We start from the raw sequence: 27,406 nt of genomic DNA on the forward strand, positions 1-27,406 counted from the left end.
GTAACATATGTATCACACTGATGCAAGAGGTTAAAAATAGGGGAAACTGAATGTGGGTGGGAGGTAGAGGGTAGAGAGGAACTCTGGACATTCTGCTTAATTTTTCTGAACCTAAAACTGCTCTTTAAAAAAGAAAAGTGTGGCGCTGGTGCCTGGTATGCAGCAGGTGCTTAATAAATGATGGCTCTGGGCTGGATGTGAGGCGGGCAGTGAGCTGATGGCAGAGGTGGTTAGAAACTTTATCCTTCCCATTTGTCCTTCTGTACAAAATGTCAATCCATCCTTCTGCAGAGGCAGAGTTACTGTGTATATTCATGAAAGGGCAGAATTCAGCTTATGGGTCCACCAGACAGGCGCTGCAAGGTGTAGCACTGCCCTCATGGTTTATTTATTCCTTCTGGGAGATGCTAATATTATTCTGTGTCTCCTTCCCCTTCTAACTTTATATAATTAGAAGGATAAAAAATTGTGTTTATCCAGACGTACATGGAGAAAGATGGGGCAGCCGGCAATGTAAAAGAATTTATACAAAGTAATTTACAAGCAGCCCAGAACGTTCATTATGCTCTATCTATATTTTGCAAGCTTGAGAAACAGCTAATCTGGTACTCCTTGTTTGATATTCAAGGCGAGGGAGGAAGTCACACAGAGGAGAAACAAGCTCCTCGATGGGGATGTAAGAGGAACTGCAAGAGCCTGGTCAGGAGATGAAGGGCCAGCTCTGGCTCAAGGGGAGGAAAAAGCCAGTGGAAGGTTTTTTCCTTCCAGTAGAAGGAAGACATAACGGGAAAGCCATGGAGATCCAAAGAGCGCCCCCGCCCCAACACAACTCAAGAGGAATGAAAACACTGTGCCTCTCCAATCAACCTGTTCCTTGTGGTTTTAGGACAAAGCCCAGCGGGAGGTCATAGAAGTTTAACAAACAGCTCTCTGGGGAAAGCAGTGGTCCTGGTCTGTAACATCTGCTGACTTCTGTGATAAAAATACTCCCACCATGACTGATACCAAGTTGCCAACATGGCATCAAGGAGCTCACAGAATTCCTGAACATTTCCCCATCAGCTCCAGGACACCACTGACCTGACCATACCCCACAGTGCTTTGCATGATCTGAGGGTTTGGGGCCTGTTTGCCAGTCCAGCCCCAGGCCTCCCTCCCCACATATTACCCTTCTTCCTGTTGCTCAAGTGCATGACGTCTGCTCTGGCCACAGGGCCTTTGCACATGTAAAGGGACACCCTCAATCCCACAAAGCTGGCAACATCTCACTCTCCAGCTCTCAGCTCAATCTTCCTTTCTCAGGAAGCCTTCTGTGATCTTCCCACTGTAGACTCTGACAGCTTCCTGTACTTGTCGTCAGAGCTCTTAGGACAGCTGTATTTCTGAGACTATCGGACTAACCCATGGCTCTCCTCCACACCCTATTTAAGAAAGGGCACCCCGTTTACTAAGCCCTCTACAGGGTATTGGCACAAAGTAGGTGTTCAACAATTGATTTTGGGTAACCTGGCTTGAGATCCGGGCTCTTTCCTGTATGCAAGGCGGGCATAGTGTGCCTGGATCCTGGCTCAAATTCTTCCTCTCCTTGTAGCTGACCCTCACCCCACCTGCAGACCCAAGACTGGCTGCCAGCTGCTGGGGCTGGGCAGGCTCTGAAGGCAGACCTGAGGTCTATCACTGACTCTATCACCCGAGGCAGCTGACTGACTTTCCCTGAGCCTCACTTCACCCAGTGACATCATCAAAATCCTCTCCACCTTTGCAAACTTTTAAGGATGAAAAGTGATAAGAAATGAAAGTATCCTCTGTATTTTAAGAACTCAATGAAAATATGTGAATTGTTTTATTATTATTTTAGACCAGTGGTTTTCAAGATATAGACCCTTGGCCAATAGCATCAATGATACCTGGGAACTCTTTAGAAATGCCAACACTTGAGTCCCAGCCCAGACCCAGCGATCAGAAACTCTGGGATGGGGATGAGTAATTTGCATTTTAATAAGCCCTCCAGGAGATTCTGTTGCACACTCAGGTGTGAACGTACAGACCATTCAATGTTCAGTTATTTAACACAGGGGTGCCGTGGCACTTCAATATGTCTTGGGCAAGATGAAAATATCTTACTGAAATTGGCCCATGAGACTAGAGACCCACCTGTGTTGGGTGTAAGGCATAAAAATTTATCTTTGTGAAATGTGTAAGATGCTCCAGGCACTATTCTAGAAGCCTATGGATGCCATGCCATTTGATACTCATAGTAACCCATTTTATGGATGAGGAAAATCAAGGCTCCAAGAAGTTGAATGACTTAAGGAGAAGGTGTAAGGTTGAGAGCTTCCTTATAAAGTGGTGGGGGCCCTACCCCTCCTACCCCCACCACCGAGGCCCACTGCTTCCACAGCCCCTCTATGGCAGTTCTGATTCTGACACCATCCCATCCCACCGTGTGCCCTGCTGCCCCATCCCTGGCCAGAGGAGAAGGCTCAGTTTCCTTGTCTGCTGCTGCTGCTGCTAAGTCACTTCAGTCATGTCCGACTCTGTGTGACCCCATAGACAGCAGCCCACCAGGCTCCCCCGTCCCTGGGATTCTCCAGGCAAGAGTACTGGAGTGGGTTGCCATTTCCTTCTCCAATGCATGAAAGTGAAAAATGAAAGTGAAGTCGCTCAGTCGTGTCCGACTCTTAGTGACCCCATGGACTGCAGCCTACCAGGCTCCTCCGTCCATGGGATTTTCCAGGCAAGAGTACTGGAGTGGGGTGCCATTGCCTTATCCATTTCTTGTCTACATGGTACTAACTCTCAAAACAAACCACAACTCCTCCTCTCTTCCTCCATCATCAAAGTTAACCTAATAAATCAGTCTTCTCAAGTCATATCCACTTAAGAGAGAATCACTTCAGAGAGGTGGGGCCAGGGAGAGACTATCACTTGGATACAAGATGTCCTTTTCCCCCCCTGTCCTCTGGGCACTGAGGAAGGTAAAGAAAAGGTGCAATTTTTGAGAGAAAAGAGATTTGCCTCATTACAATGAATTGTGGACCTGAAAAATCACTTCTTAGAAGCACTGGAAATGTTAATGCCATCATCTTGCATGAGTGGAGAGGGAGGAGGCAGGTAATTTTGCCGAGACTGCCTGGGTATCCCATTGAAGCTAAAGGTCTGCACATTTAATCTTGACTGAATTACCATTATCAGGGGAGAGAGGGTGGCCTGGGCACCACAGGGAAACAGTCTGGCATTCTCTGCACCTCCCAGGGCTGCCAGCTCCCTGTCGGCTGGGGCTGAACTGCTCCTTTCTGCAGGGCCCTCTGGGGAGCTGCTCTGATGGATGAAACCTTTGGGGCTATGGAGGGGGCTTAAGCCACAGAAGGGCAGAGAACTGAGAGAAGCTAGAGGAACAGTGGCCTAACTGATGACTTTGTGGCTTCACTCCAAGCAGAGTGTCCAGCCTACACTTCACGAAGGGGATCTTCTGAAGAAAGGGCAGGAGGTTTCTGATCTAGATTCCTTCAGAAGCAGAATCAGAGACAAAGATATAAGTGTAGACAAAGATGGAGTGTAAGGACTTGATTTAGGAGATGATCCCAGAAAACACTGGGAGGGGAATGGGAAGTGAAATGGAGAAAGGAAGGAAGGAGAAAGAAAGGAATTCAATAAGGGGTGTGTCATTAAGCAAGTTATCACTGTAGGCAGTTGGGGCTTGCTTACCCTTGTTAGGGAACTTCCATATGTTTGAACATGCACCCCCAAGATATTCCACCTTAGCGGGGAGGGACCTGGGGTACTTATACTCCATCCCCCACTAGTCATGCATTGAGAACTGCTCCCGGGACATTTAATTTCCTGGGAGTCTCGGCCTGCCCCACAAGCAGGCAGAGAGGGATACAGACACAGTGGCCAGAACAAGGCCTCTGTGAAAAAGGACACTGAGGTTACTGCACAAGGTTTCTCCATGAGGCCCAGGCAGGAGCCACCCTCAGAAACAGCAAAGGAAAAGAAGGAATTGGGAGCTCCCATTCTGACATCCAGCTCAGTCTCCCCAGAAATCAGCAGAGAAACAGCTATGAGACGAAGCCCTTGGGTTTGTTTTGAACCAGAGTCCCTCCCTACAAGTGAAAATGGCTTCTCTGAAGAGCTCATGCAGTCTGCTATCCATCCTGAGGTCAGAGACCTCAACACATTTTTCCCTAAAAGCATGGGTGTGTCCAGGTGTAGAGGGACTCCTTGGTAGGCAGCTCATGGCATCTGGGCAGCCAGAGCCCAGAGCTCTGGTCCTCACTGTCCTTCAGACTCTCTGTGTGACTGCAGGCAAGGGTTCTACACCTCTGGACCACTGCTTCTTGCCTGTGAACTCAGGGAGGCTAGACGTGGTCTCATCTAGATTTAAAGGCCTATGCAGTCAGCTTCAGATTCAGCATTTATTCATCTTAGCTTGCCCTCTTTGCACTGAAAGATAAAACGCTGTCAGAAAGATGAAGTGACCTTGTTGAAGGTCATGCACGAGGTCAAAGGCAGAATTGAGACTAGCACCCAGGTCTGCTGGACCCCATACCTGGTACTCCATTACACCTGAGCCTAGAGGTTTGTTTAAATTAGGGGGTTAGAAGTCTCAGAAAATATCCCAGATCTCTTGTTTGCCAGTCAGACTTCTGCACCTGCCTCTCTCAACTGGGAGCTGATCTCTGTGGATGAGAGGTTTGTATGCTCAGCATCGCGAATCATCAGGGAAATGCAAATCAAAACCACAATGAGATATCACCTCACAAATACTGGCAAGGATGTGGAGAAAAGGGAACCCTTGTACACTGTTGGAACGTAAACTGGTGCAGCCACTGTGGAAAAACAGCATGGGGATTCTTCAAGAAACTAAAAACAGAACTACCAGATGATCCAGCAGTTCTACTCCTGGGTATAATATATCCAAAGAAAATGAAAACACTAATTTGAAAAGATATATGCGCCCCAAGATATGACAGCAACCCAGTGTACATCAAGAGATGAGTGGATAAAGAAGATGTGGTACACACACACGCACACACACACACACACACACACACACACATACACGACTATTAGCCATAAAAATGAATGGGATTTTGCCATTTGCGTGACCTGGAGGGCATCGTGCTCAGTGAAGAAAGAGAAAGACAAATGCTATATGTGATCACTTATCTGTGGCATCTAAAATATAAAACAAATGATTATAACTAAACAGAACAGATACACAGATGTAGAGAATAAACTAGTGATTACCAGCAGGGAGAGGAAAGGGGGGAGGAGCAAGATGGGAGTGGCCAATATTTTATAAGAACTTTAAATGGAATATAGTCTAAAAAAAGTATTGAACCACTATGTTGTACACCTGAAACTAACGTTAACATTAATGCATCAAAAGAAGAAAGAAAATAAGGTGAGAGGTTCATAAGCTCCAGAGTGCATCGGGGTCACCGGTGCATCTGTTCTACATCTCTTTGGAACTGAGATTGCTGGGCGCCACCCCCGGGACGTCTGTGGGACAGGTCTGCAGTGGGATGCAAAACTGGGTCTTCTAACCAGTTCTTAGGTGCTGCTGCTCCAGGAACCACACTTTGAGAACAACTGGACTCTGTCTACAGGTTTCCTTGTCCTCTGGCTCTGGCTTGGTTTAGCTATTGGAAAACACAGGCAGAAGACTGGATGAAGTGGGGAGGTATCAATACTTATTCTTTCAGCTCTCTTTGTTGGGGCCACCACAGGCTGCCTGCAAGGCCACTAAAAGGTCATACCTTCAGCTAGGTCACCTTCCTCTGGGTCCTGGGAACCTCTTACAGAATCCTCTGTGGCCTGGGTATGGCATTTAGCCCCAGGATACTGTACTATTCCTGTAATCTCCCTATAGCTACCTCACATCTTCATGAAAAAAATAAAAACAAACAAAATCCACTTGATTAAGTTATCTTCAAATCACCCTATTTGAAGGTCCCATCAGTTTTCTACTGGGACCCCGACAGATTCCAGGAGAATCTGTCATTTGCTAAAAGAGAAGCCTCGTTTGATAAAATGTGCACCCTCTGGGATCAGTTCCTCTCCTTCTGCAGTCTCCTTCCAGACAGTCCAAGAAGTACCCTCTCCAACGTCCACAGGAGGAATGCTGCAGTATTCTTGAAATTTCCCCTCGCCACCGTCTATGCCCCAGGGTTACTTAAAAGGAAAGCGCTGTTTTGTTCTGTTTCTCCCATTCATTTCCTTCCCTTTCACTCTCTTTCTTTTCTACTCCCTGGAAACCCCACTGTCTCTATTACTAAATTCTAAACAGAAGCATTTGGAAGAAAGGGCTTATTTAGCTAAGGTTTCTCTTTCATTGTTTCATTTGCAGGCAGCGCCCTCCCTCCATCTCCCCTCCTTTCATCTCTCCGTCCTCCCTGGCCTGGGCCTTTGTCCTCCACACCAGCCTCCCAGAGCCCTGGGTTCCTTAGGATGCTAATCACACCTGGTGTTCTTCTTGCTCCAAGAATATTTCTATTTATCAAGCCAGGGCAGACTTTGCCTTTGGGAGGGACACATACAAGGGCAGGAACACTTTCCAATCCTTCGGGCTGTTTCTCTTTTTCCGGTCTCATTTCAATTCCAGGACACTTTTCTTTCTTTCTTTCTTGGTCCTCTTTATGCCTTGCACTGCTTTTGGGTGCACTGTCTCCTCTCAGGACTGAGTGCAGACCCGGTCCAGCCACAGTTCTGCTGCAGAATTACTGATACTTACGTTACAAAGGAGATTCGACTCTCCTTAAACCCAGCAAACCCGTGTTCGATCCCTGGGTCAGGAAGATCCCCTGGAGAAGGAAATACCACTCTAGTATTCCTGATTGGGAAATCCCATGGACAGAGGAGACAGGTGAGCTACAGTCCATGAGGCCACAGAGAGTCAGACACAACTGAGCAACCAACACAAACACCGACACACACACACAAACCCAGCAAAGTGATATTACTAGCTGTTTAAGTTTCCTCTGTCTCTGGGCTTCCTCTAAAGTAGATGTAAGATGGGAATTCCAGTGCAAGCAGTTTATGTAGGAAGAGAAGGGGACGCCAGGGGGAATAGGCGGTGGGGGGATGGGGGTGAGACGGCCTATAGAAGGAGCCCGGGAAGGGTGAGTTTCCAAATCTACTGTGACTGTGGGCACTGCAGCCCACTCCCTATGGAAGCTCTGGGAAAAGGTGAAGAACATGCAACCCAGCAGGGTTAGAGGTGAGGAGCTGGGCTATTTTGTGGTCCAGGGAGAGATGGTCCTGAGCCTGGACAGAGCATCCTGCCTCAGCTTTGGAGAAAGCCCTCAGGCAAAGAGATGCAGACAGGGCAGGACTCCGGGTGAGTGGCGGGGGGGGGGGGGGCGGACCAGTGAGGTGCCAGGGCACATGCTTTAGAGAGGTGATTGCTCTCAGAGTCAGGAAGGTGCAGGGTCAACAGCTGAGGCCAAGCAGCCCCTGGAATGTCACATGCTGGGTGTCGCCTGCCTCACCCTAGTTGCATCCCTAGATGCCAGTGGGTGTTACTGAAACTAGAGGGAAAGGGGCAGGGCACTACCTTTAAAAGAATAACATACCCTGAGGACATAACATAAACTGATTAGCACCAAACAGGTCCAAGATGAGTTGCTCTCCACTAGACCCTCAGTTCAGTTCAGTCGCTCAGTCGTGTCCAACTCTTTATGACCCCATGGACAGCAGCACGCCAGGCTTCCCTGTCCATCACCAACTCCCAGAGATTGCTCAAACTTATGTCCATTGAGTCAGTGATGCCATCCAACCATCTCACCCTCTGTCGTCCCCCTCTCCTCCTGCCTTCAATCTTGCCCAGCATCAGGGTCTTTTCAAATGAGTCAGTTCTTCGCTCTAGGTGGCCAAAGTATTGGAGCTTCAGGTTCACTATCAGTCCTTCCATGAATATTTAGGACTGATTTCCTTTAGGATTGACTCCTTGGATCTCCTTCTCCAAGGGACTCTCAAGAGTCTTTTCCAACACCACAGTTCAAAAGCATCAATTCTTTGGCGCTCAGCTTTCCTTATGGTCCAACTGTCACATCCATACATGACCACTGGAAAAACCACAGCTTTGACTATACGGACCTTTGTCAGTAAAATAATGTCTGTGCTTTTTAATATGCTGTCCATTAGACCCTGAGCCTCAGTATATGCTCATTGTAATGCACTAGCAAGCTAAACGACACACCCACAGGTGCCATAATAGTTCCAAGGCCAACCAAAAAGACCAAAAAGGGGCTGGTGGCTCAATTCCTGGAAATCTCCACCCATTCCCCCAAACAGTTGGAATAATCCTCCCACTCACTGGCCGATGAAATTATCCAGTCCACTAAAATTGACCACACCGTATTTTCATACTGCTTTCACCTTCTGAGATGGCCCATACTCTGTGAAGTGTGTTTCTTTCTAAATAAATCCACTTTTTCACCTATCACTTTGTCTCTCACTGAATTCTTTCTGTGATGAGACATCAAGAACCTGAGCTTCGTTAAGTCCTGAGATGAGGTGTGTGATCTCAAATAAGAGAATATGAGTTATATGGCTTCATTACAAAGAGGCAGTGGGGCTGTGGGTGTGGATGGGACGCTGACAGCGTCTTCTATCCCCTTTCCATGGAATTTAATTCCCTTCACTGTTCTCCTTGCTCCTGGGATCCTGCCTTCTCAGACGTGGGATCCTGGAGGGGACAAGAGCATCAGCCCTCCTTCCCTTCTCCCGACTCTCCACCTCTTCGTGCAGGCTCTTTATGTCTTCCTTGCTGGAATGTCACTGCTCCTAGAGTTATCCTGATTCAGCCTTCCTCCAGCCATCCTTTCTGGGTGTTCTCCATTTTGAGCGGGGGAGGGGAGAGCCAGAAGGGAGAGACCCATGGCTCAAGCCCTTCGGGGTCTTATGGGGAATTTGTGAGTTCCAACACTCAGTCCTGTCTACCGAGCACCAGCCGTAAGTCAGGTGTGGGGCCACAGAAGTGCAAGATGGCTCTGGCCCTGCTATTCCAGGACATCGGTTCCAGTGAGGAGACCAGGCAGCCAACAGACGGCCCTCCACGTGCTTGCAAATCACAACGGCACGGAGAACTAAGAAGACATGCATTGTGCTCTTGGAGTGAATTATGGGGTTTTGGCTGAATTATATTGGTCAGAAGAATTCCCCAAGGAAGTGGTACCTGAGCAAAGATCTGAAGAATAAGGGGAACTTAGCAGAGAGAGAAGGGAAGGGCAGGTTGATAGAGCAAAGAGGACGTGCAAAGGCCCTGTGTCATGGACGAGTGTGGAAAGTTCAAGGTACTGGATGAAGGGCAGTGGGGCTTAACTGAGGAGACTGTGGTAGGGAGAACACCACAGTGAGGCTGAGCAATGAGACGGAGAGAGGGCCGAGGCCTTTGGACAAGAAGGGCTCGACACTGAAGGGAGCCCTTTGAAGGGTTTTCTGTAGACAGTGACATGGTCTGACTCGTATTTTGAGGAGGTCCCTCTGGCTTCTGTTAGAGATAGGCATAAAGCTGGGGGCCAAAGTAGATGTGGAACCACCAGGAAGAAGGAAGGCAGAGGCCAAATGAGAGTGGATCATGGCTCGGGCAAGGATGCTGAGCACAGAGGGTGAGCACTGGGAGGTCCGGAAAGATATGAAACTTCCCATCCTTGGCCCCTGAGGCTTTGGACCATAAACCTGTCCTAACCTGGATACCCTTGTCTCTCAGGGAGGCAGGGTCTCTTTACTGTGCTCTAGTCATTACTTTTTTTCTATTATTATTTTCCATTATAATATTTCATCATTATACCCATTTTATAGAGAGAAGACTGAGGCTTAGAGCGAGCACACAGTTACAGCCTATAATTTAGTGGACTCCATCTGAACTCACCATCTAGTAGGAGGAAGGGACAAATGACCAAATATTTTAAGGCATGAGTATGCATGGCTCTGGAGCACAGAATGGTCAGAGCCAGCAGAACCTGGGCCCAGGATACGCACTTCCTGGCAGCAGAGGGCCTGGCTCAGAGGAGAACCACACATCTTAGGTCTTAATACATATTTCCTGAGCGCGTGAACGTCTCTTTCCAACACTTCATTTGCAGGAAATCTTGCTGTCTGCCTTACTCTCTTCCAAGAGACAAATTATAAATGCTTTTCTGATTAGTTCTCCCATTCACAGTCGATTTCTGAATCAGCACAGGAAACAGCTAAGTTAAAACTTCTGCCTCTTTCTTCCTTCACAAGCTGCCTGCATCTTATGCTTTCTTCCTCCAAGCTTTTTCTTAGGCAATGTCTAGACAGTCAAAGAAAACAAAACAAAACACTGAAGTGTACTAGCAGTAACTTGTTATTCAAGATTTTTTTTTTTTGGCTGAACTGGGTTACTCTGAGAATGGAGACCAAAGGATGCTTGTTACCAGCTGATGAGATGTCAAAAGGTCCAGGTTGGCTGCACCACAGGAGAGGGGCTGTTGTAGATTCCTGTTCTAATCATAGTATATGCTCTGCATTTTGCAGAGGAAACTTTGTCCTCTGTATTATGTTGTATAGAAGGCTGTGCATAGCATTGTTCATACCTGTCTCTCCCTCTCCTCCCAGCACTGAATATCAAGCAGGGTCCCACCCAAGTACTGTCACTGCCCTTGTTAAGGCCTCATTGTCCCTTGCTAGGACCACTGCAGTAGCCTCCTAGCTGGTCTCTCTGCCTTCAGCCTCCCTCAGTCTCATGCACCCTCCCAAAGTGCTGCCCTGGTGACCTTTCCAAAATGGACATGCCTCCCTGCCCCAACCCAGCTTATTCCACACCCCCACGCGGGTATTCAGTGAATTTTGCTCATGATAAGAAGGGCTGGTGCATCCACACTGCTCATCAGTGGCGCTGAGAGAGTAACTCTGTGGCTAAGAGTGATGGTGCCAGGTACTGTGCCGAGGGTTTTATGTACCTTTCCCGCCCTGCCCCAACCATCCAATCTTTATTCTTCTCCTCATTTTAAAGGCAAGAAAACTGAAGCTTAGAGAGGACAGGTAACCAGCCCAAGGCCCCGTAGCGGGGAGAGAAGCCCAGGGCTTCAACTACTCTGTGCCACTGTCTTCATCAAATCACGCGCTGAGATGGGGTGCCTCCAGGAATGCTGGGGCTCACTGCTGGGCAGAAGGCAATGTCCTTTCAGGCCTCCCCCAGGTCCACACAAAACCAGCTTCCCTCCTGCAGGCTCAGAGGGAGCCTGCCGGCACAGACGCCCACGCCGACACAGACCCTGAGCGGCAGGTACTCACGTCACTGCCGAGCTCTGCCCCCAGCAGCAGTGGGCTCTGGCGGGAGTCATGACGCCCTAAGCCCTGGCTCTTGTGTGAACGGGGTAGCCCTGGGCTCCTCCGAATCCTGAGCTGGCCGCTTCCCAAACACTCAGGCTTAGGCTCACAGTTTCCTTCTACGCATCAGTCCTTGCTTAGGACTCTACCTTCCCGGAGTAGCAGTATCTCTCACCGAGGGATTCTCAGCCTATCCCTCACAGGTAGACCTTGCTCTCCACCCAGCGTTGCTGCCATGATGGGATTCTGCATAGTGGGGGCCTGCTGGAACACCCTTGTGTCTGGGCTTCCTCCCCGACCTGAAGAATTCTTGAGTGGATAACACCAGACAAGACCCAAGCTTGAGAGATTTCCTGCATCCACTGTGCCTGGAGCCAGCTCCCTGCCCAGCCCCTCTGGCTGAGATCAGCCATCCAGCCCAGGGATGACAGGGAGTCTGAGCCAGAGCTCCATGCCTAGCATGAGGACCTGAAATTGGAAACATCAAGGATTATCTGATAACAAATTCCAGGTAAATAATAGTGATGGCCTCCTTAAGTCTAAGTCCCCAAAGCCTGCAGTTCTCCCAGAAGGTCACCTACAGGATATGATGTTGCCGTATCGATTCTTGTTGCGGTTTTCATCCTCTTTGGCTGTGTCCCATGAAGCTGTCTGTCCTTCTGGTAAGGCCTAAAAAGAAAGGACAGGGTGATTAGAATGGCTTGAGGTAGGAGCTTTATCTGGGTATAGCTGAGCCAACGGGGTGACCCACTGTGATGGGTCATGCAGTGTAAAAGCCTGTGTGTTCTTGGATGGGGCCTGGGGCGAACACAGACTTGGCCCCTCCCTGACTTCTTCACCTGTTTACTGACTCAGATGTTATTGATATCTTCTGTGTGTGAGATGAGATCAAATCTGGTCCAGGAGGAGAGTCATTTGTTTATTCATTCACTTGATGAGTATCTGAATCCCTAATATGTGCTGGGCACTATTCTAGGTACTCAGAATACAAAGAAATAGAGCCCCTTTGAGCTTCCAGTTGATTGGGAGACATAGCAAAGGAACAAGGAAGCATATCTAATTTTAAATAGTAGAACTGCCATGAAGAAAATAAAGCGGGGAAGAGGTTCAGTGGTGGGGGAATGAGAATTATTTCAGATTGCACAGTCTGGAATGGCTTCTCTGAGAAGGTGACATTTACGCTAATTCCTTCCTGATATGAAAAAGGCAGTCATGCCAAGAGAAGTGGGGAGTGGTCCAGGCAGAGAGAACAGCAGATGCAAAGGTGGTAACCGAAGTCAAGGATGAGGTGGGGAAAGCAGTGACGAAAGCATCTGGAGAGGCGGGGAGAGTTCAGGCTCTATGAGGCATTGTGGTTGCTGGTAACAAGCTGAGTGTTATTCTTGGTGTGATGAGAAACCATTGGATGGTTTCGAGCAGGGCAGTTAGCTGATTTGCTATCTGTTTTATAAAGCACATTCTGGCTCGTGTATGGAACGCAGACTCTAGGAGGCCCAGGGAGGAACCAGGGAGATCAGTTAGGAAGGTTTTGCAATAGTGCAGGCAAGAGATGAGGGTACCCTGGACCAAGGTGATGGGCAGTGGATACAGTGAGAAGGGATTAATTTTAGGATATTCAGTTGGATATTGCAGGTTTTTGTTTCCCCCCCGAGGCAGACTCAGAAACAAGGATTCTAGTATGAGATAAGCCTAAGGAACACAGTGGGCGGCAGGGGGAAGAGTCAGACAATCGAGGCAAGAAAGTCAGTAGAGGGTAGATCCATGAACAAGTAACCGCTGCGACTGGGCTTAATCTCATGGGCCCATCTCAGGCCTCAGAGTTGTCCTCCCAGAGGGAGAAGGAAGTCGGGGTGCTCATCCGCAGGTTCCCATAAGTCACTGTTGAGGTCAGCTCTTAGGAAATCCCTTGGCACTTCTGTCATGCTCGGTAGGCAGGGTGTGCATATGCTTTTTGTCTTGAGGAAGTCCTTAGGCAAAAAGACACAGGAGGCGGGCACTGGATAGGCATACATGGGACCAGTGAGTGGAACGGAGGCAGGCAGGGTACCAACACGCCTACTTCAGACGTGGGTCATGATGGAGAGAGACAGGTGAAGGCTGTTGATTGGAAGAACTGAGTGGAGAGTCACATCTTTTACTGAAATGGAGAAGAAACAGATGGGGGAGAAACGGGTTTGGGGAAGCAGGAATTAAGCGTTGTGTTCTGGGTGTGTAAGGTACTTAGAACCATGCCTAGGCACTCGCTTCTGAACATGTTCAAAATAATAAGAACAGCGGTGGCAGCAGCCAAGTTTGAGATGATTAGTCAACATCCAAGTTGAGATGCTGACTAGGAAGTTGGATATAGAAGGTCAGAGTCAGAGGGAAGGCAGAGATGAGACTCATCAGTTTAAAAGAATAGGAACTTCCCTGGCGGCCCCATGGTTAAGACTCTCCCTGCCAATGGAAAGGACATGGGTTTTATCCCTGCTCTGGGAAGATTCCATATGCCACTGGGCAACGGAGCCCGTACACCACAATTACTGAGCCTGCGCTCTAGAGTTTGTGCCCCGTACCAAGAGATGCCATGGCAATGAGCAGCCCGTGCACCACAACTAGAAGGCAGACCCTGCCCGCCGCAACTAGAGAAAGGCTTCGTGCAGCAGTGAAGACCCAGTGCAGGCAAAAATAAATAAATACATGAATGAAATAAAAAGAGAAAGAAGACAGACAGGGAAAGAACTGCGTGAAGTGATTTAACAGAGTTACCAGCCAAGTGTCATGGAAACTCTGGGGAGGGTGCAGCCACTTACTTCACAGAGAAGAAAGATGGGCATTTCAGGGGATGGGAACAGCTTTAGAAGCATGAATGCCAAGAACACCTCCTGATTACTGCCCTCCTCCTGCCTCTGGGAGAACAAGCTGGCTGTCCTGCTCAGCTGGCCTTTGCACTGCTTCTGAGACTGGATGTGTTACCTCCTCAGGCTACACAGCTCCCTGTCAGCAGGGCAGGGGAGAGGAGCTTCCAGTCGTCTGAATTCACCAGCCTTGTCTGTGCCCACCTATTTCTTACCAGCTCTACATTCTGAGCAAGGAGGAGTCTGTGACCTGATTGGCCAGAAATCCAGCCATTCAGCAGGCGATGTTTTACAGGCAGGCAGGACTACTATCTATTCCAAGCCCAGACCATTCAGGATGCCCCCTTTTCTGCTTCCAGTCTCCTATGTCTATTTCAAGCCAGCCTAGGTGGGTCTTTTCACAGAGCAGGAGTTGGCAAGCTTTTTCTACAGTGGGTCAGATAGTAGGCGGTATGGGCTTGGTAAGTCCGGGAGTCTCCGTTCCAACTACTCAAACTCAACTCCGGTGTTGTGGAGTGAGAGTGAATGCAGTCATAGACACAGTGCAACCACACGGGCATGGCTGTGTTCCTCTAAAACTTGATTTACAAAAACAAGTGCTGGGCTGGATTCAGCCTGTGGCTGTAGTTTACTGAGCTTTATTCTAGAAGCATGACCATGTTCCTCAGCTAGGCAGTGGTTGGGATAGACAGAATGGGTGTCCATTCTGTTACCAAGCCATTCCAGAGTGAATGGAGATGGGGTGAGAGGTGCTTGCCGGGGCTAAGCCATGTTCTCAACTTAGTTTTGTGCAGGGTTTTAGACTGGGGTAACAGGGCACCTTCCCAGCTGTTACTTGATCAGAATGTAGTTCTCTGGGTGTCAGAAACCCTTTGAGAAGCAAACAGGCACAAGGCTCTATGCTACCTCTGAGTGTGAAAAAGTCCTGGGGAGATAAGAGAGCGCTCGTTCTGCAAGTGGAGGACTTGCATCTCCTTTTCCTCCCCTTCATCCTCTACTTACTCCTCATTGTAATTGACCATCACCCTGCATCCCTGTCATCACCAGCACAGGCCATCTGCAGTCTGCAAACAGCTTATACTTTTGCATGGAACTCTCGGCAGCCAGATTCCAGCCCTTGGCCTCATCCTCTCATCCCAGCCAGGTAGCTCCAGCTCTTTTAGGCAACTTGCCAGGCCTCTATATTCCTGGGTCTTTGTAGGGGTGGGGTGTGTTGATCTCAGTCATAGCAATGGACTTCTTGATGTTTATCTAATTAATTACATCCACCCAAAGTGGTGTGAAACCAAGAATAGCCCCCTGTGAATGTTTTCATACTCTTTTTTTTTTTTTTTTTTAAATAAAAATCTGCTGGACACCTATTATGTGCCAGGGCTCAGGGTACAGTTAACTTAAGGTTTCGTAATGGTTGAACATTAGAATTGTCTGTGGAAGCTTTAAACCTCCCAAAGCTGTGGCCCTACCCCAGACCACTAAATCAGCGTCTAAGGGACACAGACATCAGTAGTATTTAAAACTCCCCGAGTGATTCTAATGTGCGGCTATGATTCTTGCAGATAGTGAATTTACCTGGAGAAACACTTTCCCACAAGTCTCCTCTGGCCTTAATTTTGCCCCTTCCAATCCATTCTCCTGTATAATCAAAGAAATCTTTCTAAACTGTGAATAGGACCCAGTTATTCCCCCTGTCACTGTCTTGAGGATAAATCCCAAACTCTTAAATACAAGGTCCTTAATGATTTCACCCTGTCTGCCCCTCCAATCTCATTGCTTATCCTTAAATCAATATATCAATGATTAGCAACTAATCACAATGCTACAGACAATTTCAGGTGTTAGAAACTTCTGAGACTGACTAGATACATGCTGTTCCCTCAGCCTGAAATTGTCTCCCACCTGAGTCTGCCTGCTAAAACTCTTACATATCCTTCAAAACCCGGTTCAAGCACCTTCTCTTCTGTGAAACCTTCCTCGCTTACCTTCCCACCATGCCACTGCGTCCCAGCTAGTCAGTTACTTCTGTTATTACATGGACTCTCTACATCTGATGATTTGAATCTCATCTTCCAGCCTGATGATGGGCTACTCTAGGTAAGTGGTAGCATCTTATTCACGATGGTATCTTCATAAACCAATGCTGACTTCATATCTCATATGTGCTTGAATCACCCCCTTTGAATAAACGAATGGATGGATAGATGGAACAAAAATAGTGGGTGAGGTGGGTGCTGTGCAGACAGAAGGCAAAGATCCTGGAATCTGAGAACTGGAGGTGACCTTTAAAATAAGTTGTCTGTGCTCCGACCTACAGTGGGCTTCCAGGCAGCTGATAAGATGATCGCTAACATCTGCTATTTGGATGCCCTCAGTGATGGAGAGCTCACTACACACAAAAGCTTTCTGCTTCACTTTTGGACAGACCCACTGGGACTTTTCATTTAGCCTGTTCCCATGTACTTTGCCTTTGCCCTGATCCATGGGGCCCCTCGTATGCTCCCTCTGCACTGCGACACTGCAGAGGTTAATGAATGCCCCTGTCCACCTCCTGGGTGGACACAGGCGTATGTCCACCTGGGGCCTGGGATGGCACAGTTTGGCAGTCCTTTCTATATCCAGGCCACGCTCTTCAGGATAAACCCAGGGTGGCAATCTCCTCTGGACAATCCTAAATGGTCCTGACGAGCTGTGCTGAGCGGCACTTCTCCGTAGAGACCACACAGACTCCTGGCACAGCTCTGGGGGCCTCCGTGTGCCCCCGGTGGGGGATGAAGGAGAATGGGTGGGCCCGGGGGCTGGGACGACGTTGACAAAGGCAGAGAGGAAACACTATGGGGCCGTCCAGGAGGGAGTGGTTATGACTCCTTAAATCGCAGACTTTGATCACACATCCATTTCCATTTTTAGGGAGCTACAATCTCATAGGGGATAATCTTAGGCAGGGAAAAAACATGAGGGGGTAAAAGTTTGAAAGGGAGACTCCTCTCCATCTTCAAAGTGAGCCAGCTGAGGGGCATTATTTTTGCATTAGTGGCTAGTTACAGTAGATTGACCAGGGAATGGTGGCAGTCATTAGGAGCTAATCACATTCTTTTGAAACCAAAATTGCCATCTCATTATATTCATCCATTATCAATCTCCACTTTCCTTTTCTCACTCACTCCTGAGAGTGTTGAGCTCTATTTTTACACTTTTCCCTGAGCGTGGAAATGCTTCCAACTCCTCTAGTGTTGCTTTTCTCAGGCGATCAGGTTTTTTCAGTCCTTAAAAGGTACATTTGGGGATGCCTGCCTCTCTGGAGGTCTGAGCTGTAGCAAGCATTGAATCCTCGAAAGGCAGACTCAGAAGGACCTTTGGAGAATGTTACTGCTTCACTGCACAGATCAGCACAGTGAAGTCCGGAAACAGGAAATGACTGACCCAAGAATACGTATCAGGTGAGCTCATCTTCCCTTTAACCCTTCTTCTTTCCTTTCTTTCCTGGTGACAGTCTGAGTGCTAGGACTATGCTAGGTCCTAATAACAGCAACGGACACGGCAGATGAGCTCTCATGGGCTCTTTGTCCTAGTTGTATGAAGGTGCCAACAATAAACGAGATAATTATTATTTATGACAAGTGCTACAAAGGCAGCAAAGTCCTGGGATAGACAGTGACTCAGGGTAAGGGGCCAAGTTAGGCTGGCTGAACTGTGCAGAACTCTTTGGAAAAGTGACATTTGAGAAGGGAAAGCGCAGCCCCTGACTTCCGGGAGCTGGCCTGGCACTCCCAGCCAGACCGTGGTGCTTTCCTGCTGAACGTAATTTCCCTGAATGCTAACAACAGACAAGACAACTCCGAGACCCAGGCGGAGCAAGGCAAAAACATGACCACTCTGCAGCCGCGCTTAGTTGCTCAGTCGTGTCCGACTCTTTCTGACCTCATCGATTGTGGCCCAACAGGTTCCTCTCTCCATGGAATTCTCCAGGCAGGAATACTGGAGTGGGTAGCCATTCCCTTCTCCAGGGGATCTTCCTGACCCGGGGACTGAACCAAGGTATTCAGTACCACAGGTGGATTCTTCACCATCTGAGCTACCAAGGAAGCCTATTCTAACATAAATAAACAAAGGCAGGAATGCTGTCCAAGCCCAAACCCAACCCTATCCTGGCTCTTATGAGTGACTGCTGCTCCTTGTGCAAATTTCAGCTTTAGCCTTGAGCTTCTGCCCCTTCTAACAAGATTTACCAAGGTACCCAATCCTACCACTTCCTGATGGTGTCCAATAGAACAAAGCCCCACATCACCTAACACAGCCCATGTCCTAAAAGTCCTTTCTGACATCCTCTTCCTGAGATGTCCCACAGTTCCTAAATCTAGATCATTCAACTCCAGTAGGTCTCACAGCTGAGCTGAAAAATAGATGATAAGCAGAAGCCAGCCATGACAAGAGCTGAGGCAAGAATGTTCCAGAACGACAGTTGGTACAGTGGCCCTGAGATTGACCGAGGGTGGTGTGTTCTAGAACTTGAAGGGAGGCTCTCCAGAGTTGAGGGAATGTAAGTGACATATCATGCGGATGGTGTGATGCTCAGCTGAGGTCTTGTGGACCACGGCCAAAGATATGAGATATTCTAAGTCAATGGGGATGCTTCGGACATTTTTTTCTTTTTTAATAGGGAGGCTAACCAGTACCAGCATCATGACAAGTGGCTAAGAGCACTTGCCTCTTGAACCCTCCTTCATCCTTCTTGACAGGTTTCATAGACTGCAGGATAAGATTATCACCTGTTACCTGTCCCAGATCAATTCTTCTTTTGGTTGCATTCCACCCACCTGCCCACTATCCCTTCCAGTCATGGAGCTGAGGTCCCCTGGAGCCAGCAGGAGCTTGGATCCCCTGACCACACATCTCAGGCTTCTTCTGCCCCACTCTGCTGAATCATAGCACTCTTCAAGCTACCATGGTCTCCCCCATTCACACTTCAATTTCCTGTTAGAACTGAGAATTGGCCCCCATGCTGTTCCATTTCTTTCACCTGTTCATCCACTAACCTTAGCAGATTCTGCTACAGCTATGATGCCCTCCTTACTCCCTTCAGCTTGGCTGTATCCCTGGAGATAATTGGATATGATATGCCCTGGGGTGCAGCAAAACCAGGCCCAGGCACTGCTGACCAGGCGGTTCCTGGCTGACATTCCAGGGCATAGCTGAGGGCTTTCTTCCTCCAGGATGGGCCCACCCTGCCAGGATTTCCCTGGGCAGGAGATCCCATGACTCTCCCCATGATTCCACTCCTGGTGCAGGGAAGACCCTGGACAGTCTTCATCAAGGAGGAGCCATCTTACCTGGGTCTTTCATTCATGCATAGTGTCAAAAGAAAATCTCTTGCCATGCATATGAGACAGGGAAAGGCAGAGCTTTGCAAAAGGCAGACAGACTAGAGTGTTTGGATATTTTTACTGCCAATCATTTCACCACTCCAAGCCTCAATGAACTTTTCTGACAATTAAGTCAATAATGAAACCTTCAGGGTAGCGGGTGAGGGGAGGACTTGATTACACGGGGGCGGCACGGGAATCTTTTGCTGATGGAACTCTTCTGTATCCTGAGTGTTTGGGTGTTTATATGACTCCATGCATTTGTTTAAACTCATAGAACTGTACACACTGCATCCCCCCAATAAATATTGTAGCATGTATTAATAAATTAAAAAAAATACAACCATGGAGTTTTATGATGGTTAGTGATGACCAGGGATGGTGCTTCCAGGCACCTGGCACATGACAGGTGTTAAGAATCTGCCCCAAGGATAAGCTATCAAACCTCCTGGGCTCACTCCCAGAATTCATTCTCCTGCTTCCTATTGAGCAGAAACATACAGTTTATTGTCACCAGATCAAAGACAGGGGGCTCCCTGAACATCCTTCCTGGTTTGCCTCAGACAAAAGGGGTTTCCAGGATGTAGGACTTTTGTTTAAAACAGGGACCACCCTGAGGTCATGTGCACACTGCTGTATTTAAAATGGATAACCAGTGAGGATCTATTGTACAGTGCATGGAACTCCGCTCAGTGTTATGTGGCGGCCTGGATGGGAGGGGAATCTGGGGGAGAATGGATACATGCATATGGATGGCTGAGTCCCTTTACGTAAGTTCACTTGCAACTATCACAACAGTGCTAATAGGCTATACCCCAACACAAAATAAAAGTTTGGAAAAAAATAAATAAAAGTAAAAACAAAAAAAGACAGGGACCATCCCGAACAAGCTGGGACAAGCTGGTCATCCTAGGTACAGGCAAGACACATATATATTCAGGGAGTGAGGAGGAGTTTCATGGGTCATTGGAAGCCTAAGGTCTGGTCTCAACTGTGGTCCAAAAGTTTGATAAATACCCATGTTTACTGAAGACCATGGTTAGCTGATGGATGGCAAGAACCATCATGGATGGCTGTACAGGTTGCACATAACTCAACAGCATCACACCTAAGTGAACACCATGCATCTGGTAGGTATGAGAGATTTCTGCACATATTATGAACATTTTCTGGAAGGTGATAAAGTCAAGTATCTTGAGACAGGTGTGTTTTTTGCTATTTCACTCTAAGGTGCTCTTTGAGCTAGCAGTGGCCCTGGCAGAGGCCATGCTTTCAACAAATGCCTCCTTCTCTGCTGAAAAGAGCACACCTCAGAGATTATAAATGTGGACAGAGAAGGCAGGGGAGGATGACTAATGACGGCTGCTCAGAGTGGCATTAGGAGAGCAAATATTATTGTGTGCTGTGTCACTAAGTAGATGGTAATTTATGAGTTCGGCAGGAGATGCTGAGTTGAAAATCAGATGGCAGCAAGATGGGGGTATTTGTCTGTGACAGAAGCTTGGAACAAGCAGAACAGTTGAGTGTGTGTCTGCATAGAGAGTCACAGAGCTCTCTTTAAAAGGCCCCATTAAAAGCGACATGATTTCCTTTAAATGACAAATTTTAGGTCAGTGGTTCCCACACTTTGGTAGGGATCCAGATAGTCTAGAGAATTTGGTAGAATGCAGAGGCCTGCAGCCTGTCCTGCATCAATGAACCAGTGTCTCAAAGTTCTTTACTAACTCCAGGTGGTTCTGACACATAGCACAGTTTAAGAACCACTGTTTTAGGGGCATCCCTGGTGGCTTGGTCATAAAGAATCTGCCTGTCAGTGCAGGAGACATGGGTTTGATCCCTGGTCTGGGAAGATCCCATACACCATAGAGCAACTAAGCCTGTGTACCACAACTACCGAGTCTGTGCTCTAGAACCTCAGAACCAAAACAACTGAAGCCCAGGCGCCCTAGAGCCTGGGTTCTGCAGCAAGAGGAGCCACAGCAGTAAGAAGCCTGTGCACGACAATGAAGAGGAGCCCCTGCTCTCTACAACTAGAGCAAAGCCCACGCGTCAAGGAAGACCCAGCAAAGTCACACACAAAAATAAATAAAATCACACATATAAATAAAAAAGAACCACTGCTTTGGGCAGGAAGGTAGATGGAATCAGCGAATTCCTGGGGAAGACTGACCCTAAAGACACTCTACACACCTACAGAGATAGCCTGTGGATATAAGGGTCTTTCTGTGTCAGTTTCTTTCTTTAAGAAATACTGCCTTTTAAGTTTCTGGATGGAACTATTCTTTTATTTTTTTTGGCTGTGCTGGTCTGTTGCTGCATGCTGGGCACCTCTAGCTGAGGTGAGTGGGGCCTACTCTCTACTTGTGGTGTTCAGTTTAGTTCAGTCGCTCAGTCGTGTCCATTCTTTGCGACCCCATGGACTGCGGCACGCCAGGCCTCCCTGACCATCGCCAACTCCCGGACTTTACTCAAACTCATCTCCGTTGAGTCGGTGATGCCATCCAGCCATCTCGGCTTCTCCTGTGGCTGAGCATGGGGTCGAGGCTGCGCCAGCAGCTGCAGCTCGCGGGCTCAGCAGCTGCAGTGCACGGGCTTAGTTGTCTCGTGGCACGTGGAATCTTGCTGGGTCAGGAATGGAACCTGTGTCCCCTGCATTGGCAGGCAGATTCTTAACCACTGGACCACCAGGGAAGTCCTGCATGGAACTATTCTTATTCATAAATTGGTTTCACCAGTACTTTCCAAATCAATTACATTAATATTTGGTATTGGTATACTATTTTCCAGATGCTTCAGAGAAGAGGAAAGAGCAAGATGCTGGCCTTACCTCCAAGAGGCCTATAGTTTGCTGGGAAAGCTCATACTAGGATACCTCTATTCCTCCCATCCCTGAGTCTGTGATCTGGGAGACCCCTGCATCTCATTCCAGGCTATAGCCTGTTGGCCCTGTCCACACATTTTCTCCATCTTCACACGTGAGCTTCTGAGAGGGTGTCTCTGGGTCAACAGCTCTCCCCTAAACTTGAGGTCAGCTAGAATTAAGGGGTGGACTGGCAAAGGCCATGTTAGTTAATTTTTTTGTTGTTGTTGTTAATTCTGTTCAGGAAAACCATGAAAACTTCCTGTTTATCTCCCTAACTAGTTTCATTTTGAGTTTTCTCATTTCCTAGACAGGCATCTTTCTTTCCCATGTAAGAGGTGACTTGCAATCTTTCAATTCCTTTATGTTTCTGAGCCCCTAAATGTGTGGTCTGCTCCATCACGCATGCTTTTTCTCAACCCAGCCTTCTACTCCCTTCAACTCAGTGTCTCATCTTTTAGAAAATTTCTGATTGTTCTTGAAGTAATAACTGACCAAAAGGAAAACTAAACAGCAAAATCTGCTTTCACCCTGGACTGCCCTTTCTCAAAGTGTGTTAACCAGGGTTCTTTTATATAATTACAATGGTATGGCAAGACCATGAGCTTCCTCTAAAGTAGGGTCTTTACTGTTTTTATCTTTCTAACTATCCCCAGCACTCTACTCAGGGTAAGGTAATCAGTAGGTACTCAATAAATGTTTTTGGCCAAATGAAGCATAAGCATGTATCATCAGGCTTCAGGAGTCCATGATATACAATCAAACATTTCACAGAAGGTGAAACGTGGACCCAGAGATGGAAGAGTCTCACTCAAGTCTACCAGTGATGTCAGGGGCAAATTGAGAACCAGGTCTTGATTCTCAGTTGAGATAGTTTTCTATGGTAGCACCTCAAAATTGCTCCTTTGATTGGGGCGGGTTCCAGTTAAATAGAAAATATCTATTTGCTATGTTGTAAACAGAATACCAAGCGGAAAAATAAAAATAAGCTCAAAGGAAAAGTTTCAGTTAATATATTGTCTCTTGAACATGAGCACTTTCTTAATAGGAAAAACTTCCAAGTGTGAAACCACAGGGTTCAAACTTCCAAGTCTGAAACCACATGATGTGTTTGGGACACCTCTGGAAATGGCCCACTTTCTCCTTATTTTAATCCATGGAACATGGACTGAAATAAGCAGGCGGAATCGGGTCTTTCTATTTTGGTCATTATGAGTTTCAAGAGCTGGAGAACAAGCATGGTATTCCCTTTCATGATTTGGGCTTCTGCCACTAATTCCCCATGTCCTTACCCAAGAATCACTCATTTGCAAATTGAAGAGCTGGACCAGAACCCAGATGTTACCTACAGTAGGGTGTTTTGTGACTCTCTTACCAACTGAAGGGAGAAAAAAGAAAAAAATTGTAGGAGCAGAAGGTCAGCTCTGTCTCTGCTTGGGTGGCTCTGAGTAGAGCAGAGGGCACCTGGGGGTGATTTGAAGCATCCATCTCCATGGTTATACTCCATCAAAGCTGCCCGCCCAACACCACCCACAGATGACTAACAAAGATGGCAACACTGGCCACTGGCCTCACCCCACACAAGCCACGCACACGGCGTGTCTGCCCAGAGCTGGAAGATGAACAAATGTTTGCTCTTCATTAGGCTGTATCATATGCCTCACAGCTGTTCCTTGTTGCCTTAAATAGTCTTAATGGAGCTGTAATAACCAGATACCTTCTGGTTTCCCTACTGGGCTTGTTCTATTCATTATGACGACAGGCTGCCTGGATTGGACTGGGATTAACGCGCTTCTCTTCCTTCTCTCCATCACAAAGTCACCTCATCTTCTTTCCCCGCATCCTTCCCAAACGTGATATTCAGCTGACCCTGATGGTGGCTGGGGTTCTAGGACTCACAGACAAACCTAACTCTCCAGCCAACATCTGTTAACATTTGATGGCATGCTTAGGGTTTCTGTTTTGTAACTGGGAGAAGCTGGGGGAATTTGGACTGGGGGTGATAGGAAGGGGCGGAAGGAAGACTCTGAGATCCAAGATCATGTGCAGAAGCCCCTTGACTTTAATGTGGCTGTGTTCCAATAGCAGGGTAGATTTGAGGGGTCACCACACGCTTCCACAGGCAATGGACGTCACCAGCAGTCTTTACTGCAGCGGAGGGGAGGGGTCTGTGGGCACAAGCAAGCCAAGTGCTGGGGACTCCGTGGGTCTCCTGAGACCAGTGACTCTATCTTGAAAGTACACTAGAGTCATCTGGAGAGCTTAGAAAATATTGATCCCTGGGTCCCACTTTCAGAGATTCTGATGTAATTGGTCTGAAAGACGGCCTGGGTGTTGGTGTTCTTAAAACTTCCCCGGGTAATTCTAACGTGCAGTCAACACTGGAAGCTTCTAAGACTCAGATCTGTACAGGAAATGCAGTTAATTTGCCTTAGGCCTCCTTGAGTACTTAGGAACACAAGGCCCCCCAGTCAGTCATGGTAGCTAAGGCTTGAGACATAACTAGCAGGGCGGGAGCTCCAGAGAGTGAAGTCTAGGAGACACAGATAGGATGGAGGAGCCACCTGGCCTGGACAACTGGTTCCTACTGAGACTCCCAACCCTGCGTGGACAGAGCACTCTTTGGATCCCTTTGACCAATGTCTTCACTCTCATTGCATAAACATGAAAAGGGGGGCCCGGAGAGGAGTAACTGGCCCAAGGTCACCCAGAAACTTAATCAAAGAGACAGGACTTGAACCTAGGCATTCTGACTCTCAGTTCAGGACCATTCATGCATTATTTCAAGTCACTGAACTTAAAATATATATTCAAGTTTACATGCTCAAGAGAACAAGATGATTTTATGGCTCTATATGAAAGAATGTGTGTGGGCTTATCTGGGCTCAGGGCCCAGTCTCCTGGTTCAGGCAACTTCATACTTTCCTTGAATTACTGTTCCAGCTGCCTACCTGTCTCTGGTTTCCCTGCTCTGGTCTACGACAAAGAGTTGCATCTAAAATGTGAATCCAGCTTAAAAAATCCTGCTTTTTTCAGTAGCTCCTCATTACTCCTGGAGTAAAATCCAAACTCCTCAGCCTGACAAGACCCCCTTGCCCCAACCCCATGCCTGCTTAACAATTTCAGCCCCATCTCCTTCTATGCTCCCTCCTATTTCTCCAGCTTTGACTTAGACTTCATGTCTTCCAGAAAGCCACTGGCCATCCAACCTCAGGCTAGGCTCAATGCATCCCACCTCCACGGGTTCTGACAGCACTCCGTTTAGTTCAGTTCAGTTGCTCAGTCATGTCCGACTCTTTGTGAGGTTACTCAAACTCACACCCTTTGAGGTGGTGATGCCATCCAACTATCTCATCCTCTGTTGTCCCCTTTTCCTCCTGCCTTCAATCTTTCCCAGCATCAGGGTCTTTTCAGTGAGTCAGTTCTTCACATCGGGTGGCCAAAGTATTGGAGCTGTAGCTTTAGCATCAGTCCTTTCAATGAATATTCAGGACGGATTTGCTTCAGGATTGACTGGTTGGATCTCCTTGTAGTACAAGGGACTCTCAAGAGTCTTCTCCAACACCACAGTTCAAAAGCATCAATTCTTTGGTGCCCAGCTTTGTTTATGGTCTAACTCTCACATCCATACATGACCACTGGAAAAACCATAGCCTTGACTAGACGGACCTTTGTCAGTAAAGAAATGTCTCTGCTTTTTAATATGTTGTCTAGGCTTGTCATAGCTTTTCTTCCAAGGAGCAAGTGTCTTTTAATTTCATGGCTGCAGTCATCATCTGTAGTGATTTTGGAGCCCAAGAAAATAAAGTCTGTCACTGTGTTCATTGTTTCCCCATCTACTTTCCATGAAGTGATGGGACTGGACAGCGTTCCGAGGATGCCTCTATTGTGACATTTTGCCAAATAGTGAACTAGTCAGTTTATATGCCCATCTCTAAGAATGAGCTCTATGAACTCAGTTGGTAAAGAATCTGCCTGCAATGCAGGAGACCCCGGTTTGATTCCTGGTCAAAAAGATCTGCTGGAGAAGGGATAGGCTACCCACTCCAGTTTTCTTGGGTTTCCCTTGTGGCTCAGCTGGTAAAAAATCTGCCTGCAGTGCAGGAGACCTGGGTTTGATCCCTGGGTTGAGAAGATTCCTTAGCAAAGGGAAAGGCTACCCACTCCAGTATTCTGGCCTGGAGAATTCCATGGATTGTATAGTCTATGGGGTAGCAAAGAGTCAGACATGACTGAATGATTTTCACTCTCCCCATAAGGCAAGGACTCTATCTTGTCTCCTCAGTTCTGAGAGACCAATACAACGCCTGGTCTAGGAAAAGTGCTTTAACATCTTACAGTTGAAATTCTGTGAGACTGAGTCCTTGGTCCTCATCTCTGTCTAGACTCACTGACTTTAAACAGTCACATATCATCTCTATGTCAATGATACCCCAGACTGTCTGCAAAGCCCAGGCTTCTTTCCCAAATTCCCATCTCATACATCCAGCTACCTACTTTCCATCTCCACTAGGATATCTATTGGACAGCTTAGTTCAGAAAGGAACTCCCCATTCCTTCCTTCTCATCACTGTTCCACCTACAGGTTCCCATCTCCACTGATGGCAACTCCATCCTTCCAGGGTCTCAGATAACAACCCCGGAATCACCCTTGACTCCTCTGTTTCTCTCAGTCTCCATGTATGATGTGTGAGGATTCTGTTGGCTCTTAAAATACATTCATAGTCCAACAACTTCTCACCACCCCTGCTGCCACATTCCAGGTGAGTCAGCACCATCTCTCCACTGAGCTACCGCATGGCCTCTCCACTGGCTTCGCTACTTTTACACTTTCTTTCCTTTGTTTCCATTCTTCAAATAGTAACTAGAATCAGTCTTTCAAAATAATGTCAAGAAATTATCACTTGTCTTCTCAAAGCGCTGCAGTGGCTCTCTAGCCCATTCAGAGTAAAAGCCTAAAGTCCTTATAATGGCTTATAAGGCACTATATGGTCAGGCCCCCTTTATTTTTCCAACTATACCTTCTATTGCTTTTCCTCCATGTTCAC

General features: G+C 47.6%; 1 protein-coding gene across 12 annotated transcripts in view; it reads right to left on the reverse strand.

The window, feature by feature from the left end:
• PTPRT (protein tyrosine phosphatase receptor type T) overlaps positions 1-27,406 on the reverse strand; it is a 1,113,287-nt gene that overhangs the window by 57,734 nt on the left and 1,028,147 nt on the right. For all 12 annotated transcript variants that reach the window (XM_043479842.1, XM_043479836.1, XM_043479841.1 and 9 more), the window contains one exon: positions 11,886-11,973. In XM_043479842.1, the coding sequence (XP_043335777.1) occupies positions 11,886-11,973 (88 nt within the window). The remainder of the gene's footprint in view (positions 1-11,885; positions 11,974-27,406) is intronic.

This window comes from Cervus canadensis, chromosome 10 (assembly GCF_019320065.1).
Source record: "Cervus canadensis isolate Bull #8, Minnesota chromosome 10, ASM1932006v1, whole genome shotgun sequence".
NCBI classification, from domain to species: Eukaryota; Metazoa; Chordata; class Mammalia; order Artiodactyla; family Cervidae; genus Cervus; species Cervus canadensis.